Raw genomic sequence first — 14,163 nt, forward strand, 5'->3', positions numbered from 1 at the left:
GATGCTACCTGTGTGAAAGGTAAATAATATTTTAGATTTAAATTATTATTATCTCACCAAATGCAGTGATATATATATATCTTTTTTTTGTAGAATACTAAACTGGGGTGTTAAGTGTAGTGCTCAGCATAGTTTAAATAAAAAACACAAAGCAGACAGAACTAATGAATGTGTGTGACTGGCAGCCCTCGGCCCTGTGTGACAGATCTTTAGGGTTTACTGAGGTTTTAATGTTTGTAACCAAATTACTTCTCATATATAGATATACGGGTTCAGGTCGCAACCAGAGATGTATAGTAACGAAGTAGAAGTACTTCACTACTGTACTTAAGTACTACAATGCTGTATCTTTACTCTGAGTATATATTTTTCTCCTACTTCCACTTTAACTTCTCTACATATTTTGTATGAGTTTAATACTCGTTTGTCGTTACATTCAGAAAAGTGTCATTTCAAACCGCCAGAGCAGTAGATGCCACTGTCACCAGGTTTGATGAAGCAGCCTTAACACTGAGCAGAACAACTGATCAAGCTGTGACTGGGCATGCTGCCGTCCCTCGTTTCACTCCACTGCTGCAGTGAGAAAACTGATGCTAGAGCTTTATTAGTTTATTTCAAGATGGAATAACCACCAAAAGAAACACCACCTTCACACCATCTTTTACATATGAAACACTTGTATGTGGCAGGTTGCTGTCAATTCTGTTTAGCCTTTCTTTTGGGCTAAGGTTTGTTTAAAGACTTCTTGTACATTCCTGTCCTTGTACTGGGACAGTCCTTAAGTCTAAGCATTTGAAATAATATAAACACTGATATTCAAACTTTTGACTGCTTTCTGTAAGAACTACATACACAACACAATACTTGTACTTTTACTTTCAGTACTTAAGAACTACATTTTAGAATAAACTACCTGCAATACTTAAGTACAAAAATGCTCAACTGCCTTTAACTTGAGTACACAATAGTGGCCATTTCCTCTAATAAACGCAGCCATGCTGTGGTATGTTTTGCCACTCAGTCCGACTAAAGGGGGCGTCTTCCAGCGGGAACGTGGCGTGAATGCAATTCCTCTATACTGGTGAAATTCAGCAGACATTTAGTAGACTTTAGGAGGATATTCATATGACAAACTTTGTACATTTACACTGGGGGCGATGAGGTGACAGATTAACTCAGATTTAGGTTCCCAGGGGCTTTAAGGGTTTGATTATAGTCGGTTATTTAAATCTAGTTGCTCACCAATACATTGCTCAAGAAAAACAGGGGATGGGTTTGCACGGCCTTGAGCAATGACTGTAGAAAGCAAGGACAGCGCAATATCTCTCAAAAGTGAAGCAACCACAGGTCTAGCACATCCGCTGGCTGGTTGCAGTATGATTTGTAGCCCTGTCCATCTCCATATGTTTCAGGAGCAAAATGTTTAAAACTCATTTGGCTCAGTTTTTTTAAACCTCCACACATAAAACTCCACAAAATGAAACACAGCACTTAAAGCTATATTCTCTCTTCCCAAACAGATTCCTTCCAACAACACAGTACATACAGCTGTCATACACTCTTTTCTTACAGAGCACCAGGTAAACACTGATGTGATCAATTCAAAACACTACCATCAAAAGTCTTCATGTATGTTTTGGCTTCATGAGGTCATGTTACCTATTCAAATACATACAAAGTGTTGTGTTTTTTCTTGTTATAGAGACATTTTTAGAGGGTTTTTGTCCCAAAATAGCATTTACAGCACTATGTGCATATACAACACAGATGTGAGCTATTTTATGTAGTGTGTAGCATAACCCAGTAAATGTCACTTGTGTAAGTACAATGACAAATGCTACATGAAAAATCAACACACAGATACAAAAGGTAACATAAGAAATGTATTTATTGCAAAATGCAGTAAAACAGATCACTCCGCATCCCACCTCTGATTTCAGATCACATCAGCTGCAATGTTCTCTCTGGCCATGCAGCGGGGGAACAACACATGGCAAGGCATGGCAGATCCATCCCTGGCATTCGTCTATGTGGATCATCATCACATGCCTTCTTCATTGCCTAGAGTGGTGCCACACGCTTGCAAGACTGTGTTCATACACCACAACCCCCACAAAAATATTTTTTCCTGCCTATTGGATTTAGAAATGGGGAATATGGTGGAAAAAGCAGCACAACACAACGTAGGTTTGTAAACATGTCAAACACCTGTAAGTCAGACCTTTTTTTATATTCTGTCTAATGACTGTAGAAGTGGGTGCAACATGAGTGAGACTAATTGGTAATCAGGGTGTTGCATTTTAAAGTTTGCCAGTGTTTCTAGGTGAGCAAACTCTGAGAACAAATAGGGAAACCATGGGGAAAAACTGTAATACAGTAAACCCAAAACAAATTTAGTCTATTTAGTTTTGCTTGTTACAATATCAATTATATTTTTTAATCAGATTTAGTTTTTCCAGCAGTTCTTTTAACGATTAAATCTATGAAATTACTTTATTACATTAGTAAATACCCACGTCACCTACAGCATTGCACACCTCCAACATTTAAACAGTCACATGACCGAAACCTTATAACATTACTAATTTGCGTTACATTTGTCACCCTCCTATAGACACTTTTTTTTTTAAATACAGGACTGCATCCAGTTGCTGTGGTTAAAGGATCTACTTTTATTAAACCAACTCAAAATGTATCAAACATAAGCACTGGAAAATGGATACATTCAGTATCTTGGCGTGTAACACTGAAGTTGGTGTATAAAGAGGAAAAGAAGGTAATGTGTGCTTGAGCCATTGCTTTAAAATGACACAGTGCTCGAAGGCAGAAGCCAAAACTGTAATTTCACTTTCCCCATACCAATACAGACCTGACCTCTTAAACATCCCTGAGGAACTACAGCAGAAGACAAAAGAAATGACATACTTGAAGTCTTCTCAAGAAATGGGCACACAGTCTTAAGCATTTTTTTAATTGTAGATGTTGCAAAGTGTAACCTCATGTCCTTGATGCCCAAGTTAGTTGAATATTCATGAATTTCATGCAGTGAAGATATTCCTCTATACAGTGCTAAAAAGCTTATTTTACAGTCAACTCCAGAATTATTGGCACCCCTCAGAAAAACATCCATAAAAAACAATATATACAATAATGTTAAATCCTTCCTAAAAATGGAGACATTGCTCATTATCTACCTTATAGAAAGCATTCCTACAAGAGTGCTATATAGTACTCTTCCAACAAGGACAAACAGAGTCAATGATGCAAAGCACCTAAATATATTTAAGCACAAATAGCTTTAAAATAGTCTGTTGGACATCAGTGAGTGAATGAGTTAAACAACAAAAGAAAACCTATGGGGTTTACTGCTGCTGATGTCTTTGACCATTTTCCTGGGGTATAAATGGGGTTACATGTATGTTAAAAAATCTGGCCTTCAAGTAACATAGATGAAAAATATATATAATGAAACAAAAGGTTGAGGACCTGCATAGATGAGGCAAAGTTATTAACAAAGTCAGTAGTCAACTGGAATTACCATGAACCACCATCAGGGCAATAATAAAAATAATAGCTGAATTTTACAGTATGAAAAAAACTGTACATGCCATGGGCACACATGTATCTCATGTACATCAAGGGAAAAAGAAAAATAGGCAAAGTAGCAGCCAGAGTTTACAGTTTTAGAACTGCACAATTCAGTTGAATCTTGGACCTCATTTACATCCTGTCACTTCATGCATCTTGAATCAGGAGCATGACGCATAAACGCATGCAAAGTTGACTGCTCAAACCACTTCAGGAAGTGGTCTGAGACACATTATAGGAATCGTATGGTGGATCATTGATTCTTTGGGGCCATTTTTTTTGCTAGTTGTCCAGAAGCTCTTGTGAATGCCCAACATTTATCTGCCACTGCCACATGACTGATATATGGCCATGGTCGGAGCTTTTATTGAAATAATGAACATTCAGGAGGAAATGAATCCAGAAACAATTGCCAATAATTCTGTAGTTGACTGTAGTTCTGTCAAGCATTACAATATCAGAAAAGCTGCCTGTACAGGTAAATAGTTTTACAGGCAGAGAAAGGATTAAACTAAAGAGCAGGCAATTCGAAACAAAAAGATTTATTTCATGATGCTTAAACTAGTCTACACCTACTGTTGTTTCTAATACAGTATGTGAGAGTCATAAACTTCATCTAGAAACAGATATATAGATTCACCATTAGTAAACTACAGCAGAACCGTGTTTATCCAATTTCTTCTATACAGACACCAGCATGTATAAAAAAAAATAATAATAATAATAAAAAAAGGGTTTAAAAATAATATCAATAATAACCTACCACACACACACACACATCACACACATTTAACAGCTGCTTTACCCAGGGTACACAAGGGTATTCACATACAGTATATTGCCATTGGCTGGCTCTTTAGAAATTCTGACTTGGGGGTGTGGGAGTATTGAGAGTTCTCTTCACAGTTTATCCAGTACCGTACATCCATTTCATCATGATTAAATTACTTCTCTGGTAAAACCATTATGCTAGCTGAAGGAAAATCCCAATAAACAAACAAAAAATAAAGAAAAAAGGAAATAATAATAATAATAATAATACCACAGAATACTGTAGTATTATTTCATGTCATTCCAACAATTAAAATACCTCCTCAAACCATCATTGCTGATTTCATGTGTCAATGGAAACCCACGTTTTGAGCAGTACTGTAAATTGGAGGAACTGCAGACCACAAAGCGATTTTTCATTTGACATGATTTCTTTCTCGCTGTCTTTCTTTCTCTCTCTCTCTCTCTCATAGTAGTTTACCTCAGCTTAGTGGTCTGGGCTGCTTCTTATTAATAGCCTCAATACAGGACTCCTTTAATCCTTAATAACACTCACCCATATTTTTACAGTTCATATCACACACACTCTCTAAAACCAATCTCAATCATCCACTTGAGGTACTGTGTTCCAGGAGTCCTTCCTCAGAGCAAAGGTCACTGCCAGCCCAGCTGGGGATGCAGACCTGGCTGCAGAGGGAAGGGGGTTCCTGCGGCCGCAGGAGGGAAGGGGGTTCCTGCAGCAGCAGGGTAGCTGCTAAAACCGTTGGGCTGGGGAGGGAAGCTGTCCAATGCTGATGCAGAATGAGCCTGTACAAGTAAACAAGCATTAGAGCACTGAAGACAATATGTCAGTGAATGGGGGGGGGGTTGGGGAGGAGTTGAGTGTTTGTCATTTGGTACCTGCAGCAGTGCAGACTGCACAGCAGGGTTGTGGAGACCCGAAAGAGCAGCAGGAGCACCGCCAGAGGAAAAGCCAGATATTCCAGCAGGGAACGACAGCAGACCAGGGAATGCAGCGCCTCCTGGGGCCTGGAGAGCACTGCAAGACACATGAAAAATAAGACTCTAAGATCTAAGATTTAAAAATGAATACAACAAAACAGCTTACGGCAGGGTGTGTGGTACTTGTTCAATACATCAATCTTTATTGATTATTGGGATTCATGAAAATCAAGTCAAACAATGGACAAAAACTTGGCATTACAATTAACACCCTTGATTCAAATTGCTTGATTCCAATCCTTTTGATTTATTACCCATTGAAACCTGACTAAGAAAGGTTATATGACTAAAGCCCTATTCAGACAGGATTAGTATTACATGGGCAGTTTAGTCCCGTTCAAATGCACCAGAAGGTAAGCCAGTGGACTCATGATTCATGACTCAGAGGCACAATGATTCAGGCAGCTTTAGCCAAGTCACTATGTAGCATAGTCTATAGCCTTCATACATGTTTTGAACATGTAGCTGTTAATAAACTAAAATATAATTACTATAAGTGGGTATAAGAGATCAGGTTATCATCCTGCAATACATCAATGGTCAAAGGAAGCTTTTTTTGGAGGTGATGGCAGTGCGTAAGTCGAGCAGCCACTCCTATCTCAATCATTTATGTAGATTTCTTATCACGTGCAAATTAGTCACAAGTTTTACAGACGCCCTGTAGTAAATTTACATTATGCCACCTCCCCGTGTGAAACTAATCCAATCCAAACAGGGCTTAGGAAAGTAACAGGCACCAATAACCTCAGAAATCACTGAGAATTACACTGCCCCCTGCTATTTAGTACAATACCAACTGCTGCTCTTTTACTCTGGTCTTTCCTGGTATACGCTAAAGAAAACCATGAGCACCCTTCTCTGACCTTTGTTTTTTATTTAGAGCACTGAAACTTCCACTCTTATAGTATATGGAGGAGCAAATCTGTCATGCATAGTTTTACTATGCAACAGAAGACTTTAGACTTTGATCTTTACATGGGCACACATGACCTAAAATGGAAAATAACAGGATGTTGTAATTCCAATTAGTCATTTGAAGCAGAGGCTTCTTAGCTTCTTTTTTTTTAATCTTTACCTGCTCCTAGTACACCTGTGCCTTAAAATATTGTAAATAATCTAGATTGCATGCATTACACACAGAACTGTAAACTGCATCATAAAGATGTGGACTGGCTAGGACCATTCAAAGACATGTCTAGGGAACCAGTGATATTAAGCTGTACATTTTTTGGTAGAACTTTTGCTTGTGTCACATAGGTGGGCCACAGGTTACTGCACAATCATGATCAAATGTCTTACATTCAAACGTGAAATAGCACTATAAAGATAAAGCATATCTATGGGCAAATATTAGCTTTCTAAAATTCATAGAAACCGTTGTGTACGCTGTGTAGTCAACATAAAAGCTCACCCAGGCTGGCCCACCAGTGCAGGGTTAAAGTTGGAGCTGAATGCCGAGGCAAAGCCTGGAAGCACAGGGGAATTGGAGGGCACGCCCGCTGCTGCTGCCGCTGCCACAGCTGCTGCCTGGAGAGGGGCCACCGTGGCGACTGAGGAGGATGCTCCTGGCAGCCCCATGAAGGAAGAGAGCACAGGGCTACCTGCTGCAGGGGCACCCGATCCCCCAAACCCAGGGAAGGCAGGGTTCGCACCTGGGGCAAGTCCCGGGAACATGGATGGGGCTGTGGTCAGTCCAAGACCAAAGGCAGAAGCAGCTTGAGCCCCTGTAGGGTCCAGGCTGGAGTATACGGTCGAGGCTGGTAGTGGAGCGGCAGAATTGGAAGAGTGGATTGAGGACTGGGCTCCAGGGAGAGGCGAGGCTGTGGACAGGGAGGGGAAAGGGGAGATGCCGGGGAATGGAGTGCCGGGACTGCCTCCTGGCTGGGCAGACAAACCTTGCAGGCCAGCCATGACTGCAGAACCTGGTAGGGAGGGCTGGGGAGACGCACTGCTGTGACTCAGGCCCAAAGAGCGTGCCAGGGCAGCGGAGTTAGGCATTACAAGCGAGCTGAGTGAGGGTGTCCCAGAGCGAGATGGCCCTTTAAAGGCAGATGGGACAGGGCTGTTACTGCCACTGCCTCCGCTGTGATGGCCCATACTGCTCAGAGACTGGTCACCATACATTGCAGGATTAACAACACCAGCTTGGGACTGGCTTAGAGAGAGCTTAGGGCTGGGGGCACAAGTGGCCGTGGGGGTGCCTGAAGGCAAAGCCCCCAGGCCCTGAATACCAGGAGTGGAGCGTCCAGGAGGCAGCCCTGAAGGCGTGTAGCTCCGAATGACTGAATTGGAGGACTTGGACTGAATGTGATCTGACTGGAGCTCAGCAGAAGGTGGGAATCCCTTCAAAGAAGACAGTGCCATGCCCTGAGAAGACAGATGGTCTGGTGTACCTCGTGGAGTGGGAGTTGGAGCACCCAAGGGAGTTCCTGAGCGGGATGTCCCATGGAAAGATGGTGCTGTGCCAGGTCTGCCAGGAGTGCCAGAAGGGGTGTGAGCTTTGATAACGGAGGGTGTGTTCCTGCCAGAAGGAGTCAGGGCAGGTACAGGGGTGCTGTGGCCACTGGCAACCTGTGGAGAGCCAGCAGGCATAGGAGGGCTTCTGATGACAGAGGAAGAGGAGTTGGGGCCAGGAGACTGTGTAACAGAGCTCTGAGATGGGACCATGCCAGGAAAGACAGGGGTGATTGGAGTGGTTGGCTGAGGCTGGGAGGTAGCCGGCGTAGGAGGAGCTGAATTGGAAGGCGAGATTGTGGATGTGATTGTGCCACTGGAAGGGGGGTTCTGTTGACTGGCAGGTCGAGCGTAAGCTGAAATAAATATGAGAAAAAGATTAATAACAGGCAGTGAAAGCATAAAACTAAAAAGAAATTGTGCTTTTAAAATCCAGGGCCCAAGCACCACATGCAAAGCTGCGTTTTTAAACTTGTTTACACACTAGGTTAGTTCACCGCAGTATACCCTTCACTCAAAGCCACCACCTAAAGTATGAAATGTATATGAAAGCCTACTGACTTCAATAAATTACTGTTTAGAGCCAGATGTTGGAATGCTGGCCTATTTGGCAAAACCACTATAAACTGACTACCACCAGAAGAAACATCTGTCCCATTTAGAAAAACACAGTACATTTACATTAACATGACACCAAACTACAAGATCTGAAATTAGTGATCAATGACAAGCTTCTCGAGTCAAGGGAAATCTTTAATGCACTATAGCACACCCTCATGCCACAACAGTACGAGTCACATATATCTTAAAGTCATTAAAGTTGATTCAATGCGTTATTCACAATGTTTACAATCTAAAAATTCTGGTTATTTCAATTAAAACCTTAATATCAGCATAATTTTAAACTTTACATAGGATTCTCAAATTTGACACTTTTTTGCAAATCTTTAGCTCTTAATTTTCCAGTCACAACAGCAGCTGTTAATCTGTTCAATTCCTGATGTGGTCCTGATGAGCAGATCTGAGGTTAATTAAGGAGCATGCTGACAGCAGAGCATGTGCTGGCGAGGTGCAGGTGCAGTTAGCGTGGGGGGGCAGTTAGCACAGCTCATTGAACATCGGCAATAGCGGTGACAGCAGCAGTGGCAGGAGTGGTGTCATACCTGCTGATTTTGGAGTGGCACTGTAGGGAGGGGGGGGCACGCTGGCAGTAATGACCCCTCCCACCGACACCAGGCCAGCATTGTTGTATGCACCTGAGCAGGGGAACAGAGCCCGCTGGGTAGTGGGTATACACTACTCCAAAAGACAATACCTCGCCACCAAGTTTAATTGCACACACAAACAATTTTGGCAATTGCTTTATAATTATTCATTATAAACTCCAATGTAAATTCTCTCCACAGAGCTGTTCTTTTATATGACTTCGATTTCCCTGAAAAAAAGCACTGCTGAACAGATGTAAAATTATAGAAGTAACATTTTCCATATTTCATATTTACTGCCTTTCCCAGTTTACAGTTACGGTAACATGGACAGCAGGAATTTAGTTAAAGCTGATTTCATAATTTAAATAAATTCTACAGCACAATAAAAAACAAACAAAAAGTACTGATCAAAATTAGAGAGCACTTTGAGACACTTTACAGTAACTGCTAATTTGACACATGGAACCAATTTCTGTAATTATCTGTGACAGTTATTTGTTCAGAAGAAAGCCCAAGCGATCACCCTTTTTGCCACTGCAAGAGAACATCGCTCAAAGAGCGTGCTTTCTTGAATATTGAAGCATAAGAATGGCAAAGGGCATTTTCACACTACAGGTTTTTTCCGAATCCGCTCCTGGTGCCGTTTGCAGGGTTGAATGATTGGCAAATGTGACTGCTTTCACTTATCACCTGAAAATGCTTGTCTTCCATAAAAAACAAATGCACAAGAGAACAGGGTGATACAGATTCTCTGTGAGGAACTGTTTCAACACTGGATAAGGTTCCGTCTCTGTACACAGCATCTCACCATTTGGGTGAATTTGGACTGAAAGCCTACTCCGCAGTAACAAAGCCCCTCATCAGCAAAAAGGATCAACAGGCAAGACTAATCTTTGCTTAGAAGAATATTGTCTGGAGAACTGGTCCAGAGTTCACTTTAGTGATGAGAGCAAATTTAAATGTAGTTGGGTCAGATGAGAGACTATGCTTGGCATTGAACGAGGTAACAACTGAACCCAGTGTGTGAAGTCAGTTACGTTTGGAAGAAACTGTAGAAGAAGTGTCATGCTTAAAAGGATGATTTCTGCAGCAGGATTTGGGACTTATATTTATATACATGTTAAGATGAATGTCAGAGCTCATCTTCTTCGGAAGAACACAGTTCCTCTCTTGTGAACATCTCTTAATCAGACAGCATGTTTTCAAAATGGGTAAAGCAATTCCATGAAGCAGAGAACAATGAGTCCTGATCAGTTATGATAAAAAAAAAAAAAAAAACTTAAACAGTACAGTTACCAAACTGTGGTAGAGACTAGCAGAAGACCTGAACGAGATTAAACCAGAGCAGTGTAAGAAACTGCCGATATCCTCTGGGTGCAAATGTGCTGAAGTGTTTCAAAGCAATAACCTCTCTACTTTTACTACAATGTCTGAAAGCTGTGGACAAACATTTTATTTGTAAGCTTATTTTCTTTTGCAATGAATGCTGTTCTCTAGTTTTGATTTCCACAGTTTTTGTTGATTGCCTTGGTTATTTCTCTAATTTTGATCACTACTATATCTGCTGTCTGTCTGTCTTTAAGCACTGTGCCTGCTGTCTCTCACTCTTTACACTTCCTGTCTATATAACCCCCCCACCCCCTCTCTTGATGATGACTTGTACCCTTAATCAACCTTTAAACTTTGTGAAGGGCCCCATATTCAGGCTGGCACTTTAGCTCCTTATTCTCATAAATACAAAACTTCATAGCAATTACCAAATAAACAAAGCAGCTACTGAATGCATTAACGACTAATTAACAAGCATGTACTTTAACAAATTAACCAGAGCAGTCAGATTTTACATACTTTCTGTCTGCAGCTGTCTTCCTCTCTCGCTGGTCACTATGCCATGTCAGAAAGAGTCTGTCTCTCTCTCTGTCTCTCTAACAGAGGGGGTTCGTTGTATGTCTTTCTAGCAAGAGCAAAGCTTCTTGTCAATTCCGTCAATAGGATCAACACATCCTATTTTCTCTCTTTACCTTAGCAGGTCACATCAAGCTGTTTATCTGTGTTTGTTTACATGTTTAAGGAAATCTTACTTGGTGCAATGGTGGTATGTACTCTGCAGGGTGGGATGGGGTAGGGCACGGGTCTGTGTGGATTATAGCTTGATGGAGACTGTTTAAAAAATACAAAAAAAAAAGGAAAATTGCATTATTTCCCAAACCACAACAAAAACAGGACACAAACCTATCAGCTGAACACCACAGAGAGGAACTCACCGGTTTGCTAGGTCCAATAATGCGGTTAGCAATTCCCTTGCCCTCTGCACTTATCTCCTCACCCTCTTTTCTGGGAGGCATTCCCTTAGAATTGATAAGAAATATTTGACATGAATCAGATATCAAACTAGACAAAACTAGTTTTTTTTGCATTATAAACCGTTTAATGTTGCTACAACCTGCACACTGCCTTCACAATACACAAGTCAAAAATAGAAATATTCACAGGTGGATATTTGCAATATGGCTCAAAAGGGTGATACTCACAGGGAAGGTTCCAGTGAGCTGACTGGGTTTGCCTTTCGGGTAAGGGTTACCAGGGATCATCCCACAGGATGAGATCATCGCCACTGGGGCCTTACATCCCACCTTACACACCTGAACAGAATTTTAAAACAGCAAGTTCATAATTACGTTCGTACTTTCTTTTAAAAACTATATTACACACATTGTTAGTATGATCATATATTCTTTCCAACTACATTTTCCTGTTCTAAACCATTTTAGTCTGAATAATAATGACAATAATAATGTACAACAGATGGACAGATGCAAAAGGAGGAACAAATTAACTTTCAAAAGTTAACCCTAAAAACCCTAGAAAACTATTTATTTTAAACTGTGGTACTAGGGCTGCACAATATTTTCATCAGATTTCTACAGAAGTCAATGACTCAACAGGTCATGAAATTAATAATGCACTCAGTATATTCTATATAAGGGTAAAACAAATTATACTCATTTTGAGGTCCACACAGTTTCACCTGTTCAAGGATCCGTCGTGCTCGTTTCTTCTCGGACAGGTGAACGCGGAACTCATCCTCCACCGGGCGGTAATTATGGGCATCAGATATGTTCCTGTCATTGAAACGCAAAAATAACAATCATCAACTAATCAAATGCTAAAACATACTACTGAAACAAACAGCAGATGCTTTACTACACAGTTCTTAACAACTTACAGTGCTATCAGCTCCAGCACAATGAGCTTGTCCTTTGAGAATGTGAAAGTGTTCAAAATGTTTGCAACCTTGGTTGTAGAAATAGCCACCATTTTCTGACAGGAGAAAAAGAGCTCTGTTAATGCTTAATAACCTCACAGCATTTAGACACGTTCAAGGCACTGATTTGAACAGGACAACAAAGCAAGCGCACACTTACATGTTGGAATGCTTTCACCGCTTTTATCTGTGGTTCTGCCCAGGAGAAGTACTTCAGAATATCAATCACCTAATAAAAGGACATGGCAGGTAAATCCCAGTTGAGTCAGTGTCCAAGGAGTATGGTAGCACTGCTCTTAAATAATGTCAGAAAAACCTGTCTGGTGCTGTCCAGATTGCTTTCTTAAACATACACCAGAGAAAATTAAAAATATCTCCAGAAAGCACTGATAACAGGGTTTAAACATATAAATGTATCCATCAAGATACACTGGTACTAACCATGCATCATACGACACTACTTATTATACATAAAACTATAGTATTTCGTTTATTAACTACATAAATAACGATGAATCTAAGTAACGACACAGAAGAACCACCTGGTTCTATTAAAAAAACATTTGTAATAGAGATGGGCGAGCCTGACGAGTTCCTCTATGGCATCGCAGACACATGTGAAGCACCTTTATTTTAAAGAGCGTTGTGGATAGCAGACACTACAGGAGGTTTGCTTTTACCTGTTCACTGGAGAAATAGCCGTGCACCTGCTCTATTGCTTTGATGCGCTGGTCTGTCAAAACACACTGAAGACAAAATGACTAAAGTTAGGACCTTTATGAAATTGCACATCAGCTTACAGTCCAGATTAAACACGTGTAACAGTTCAGATCTAACTCACCATTAAGATGATCTCTACTTTTAAGGGTTTTAGAAGTTACATACATGCAACCTAACACAGAAGATACTGTTTACTCTTATAGAGATAAATATTCAACGTTACCTTTTTTATTTCGTCCAGGACGATATCAAAAGATTTCTTGTCCATCTTGAACACACGTCAGCTCCTCACCTTAACGAATGAAGCAGGTGAGTCTTGCTCTGGGTTGTTTTGATGTTCAGTGAACGGAAAACCAATTGAGAGAAGTCCTGCTAATGCAGTTTAGCAGCTAACAATGAATAGGCCATCTAAAGAGGTTAATAAATCACCGTTTTTATGAGAAAATTAGATCAATAAATTCTCCTACAAGCGCTGCCTGCAGATGTGGCTCTATTCTTTATCTAACTCGTCAACTTCATGTTTGCAGCCTTTCAGCACTGCGGCTGCTAAAGCAGCTAGCTAGCTATTTATCTGCAGACTGGCTGACATGACTGCGGGCGGAAATAAACATTAAATTAATGTTAGGTTGCACTTCTGTCATTTACATTTAATCAGGAGAACGTCTGCGGATGCATTTGCGCTATTGCAATAAACAGGAGAGAGAGAAAAGAGCATAATTATCGTTTGTTTCTTTTAAGTCTGTTGTTCTCGCTGGTAGCTGGTTAGCCTCTGGCTCACAGGAAACACGCAATCACGACGTCCTGTTTTAGGACCCAATGCACATGTTTGTGGCTGGGGTCCAATCTCAAATGCATCCTACCTCCCTACATAGTGCACTACATAGGTCACGAAATAATAGCTTCAGCGCCCTAAAGTGTGCGCTCAATGCAATGAGGGGTTTAACCATGTTCATACAGATCCCTACCGGACACTGACCGCACTGTTTGGGTGTAGAAGCCAAGCCACAGGGCACTAGCTAAAGAGGGGGCATAGAGCCGTTTGAGACAGAGCCTGGTTCTTTATTCTTTAGTTACTATTTTTCTGAAGTTTTTGTATTTTCATGCTGTTTGCTTTGAGCTCTGTGGAAAAAAGAAAGAAATAGAATAAGATATTCT

The 14,163-nt window shown here is 40.9% G+C and overlaps 1 protein-coding gene across 1 annotated transcript; it reads right to left on the reverse strand.

Moving 5' to 3' along the window:
* Window positions 1-2,652: 2,652 nt before the first annotated feature.
* On the reverse strand, window positions 2,653-13,781 carry proser1 (proline and serine rich 1). Its single transcript, XM_072658779.1, has 12 exons — window positions 13,232-13,781; window positions 12,969-13,034; window positions 12,449-12,517; window positions 12,250-12,344; window positions 12,052-12,145; window positions 11,555-11,665; window positions 11,288-11,371; window positions 11,105-11,183; window positions 8,979-9,071; window positions 6,773-8,171; window positions 5,260-5,398; window positions 2,653-5,166 (listed from the first exon to the last, which is right to left on the reverse strand). Exons 1-12 carry the CDS (start codon window positions 13,274-13,276, stop codon window positions 5,014-5,016), a joined length of 2,427 nt encoding a protein of 808 aa, XP_072514880.1. The 5' UTR covers window positions 13,277-13,781; the 3' UTR covers window positions 2,653-5,013.
* Between the last annotated feature and the right edge of the window lie 382 nt (window positions 13,782-14,163).

Source organism: Salminus brasiliensis, chromosome 16, assembly GCF_030463535.1.
Source record: "Salminus brasiliensis chromosome 16, fSalBra1.hap2, whole genome shotgun sequence".
In the NCBI taxonomy this organism is placed as follows: Eukaryota; Metazoa; Chordata; class Actinopteri; order Characiformes; family Bryconidae; genus Salminus; species Salminus brasiliensis.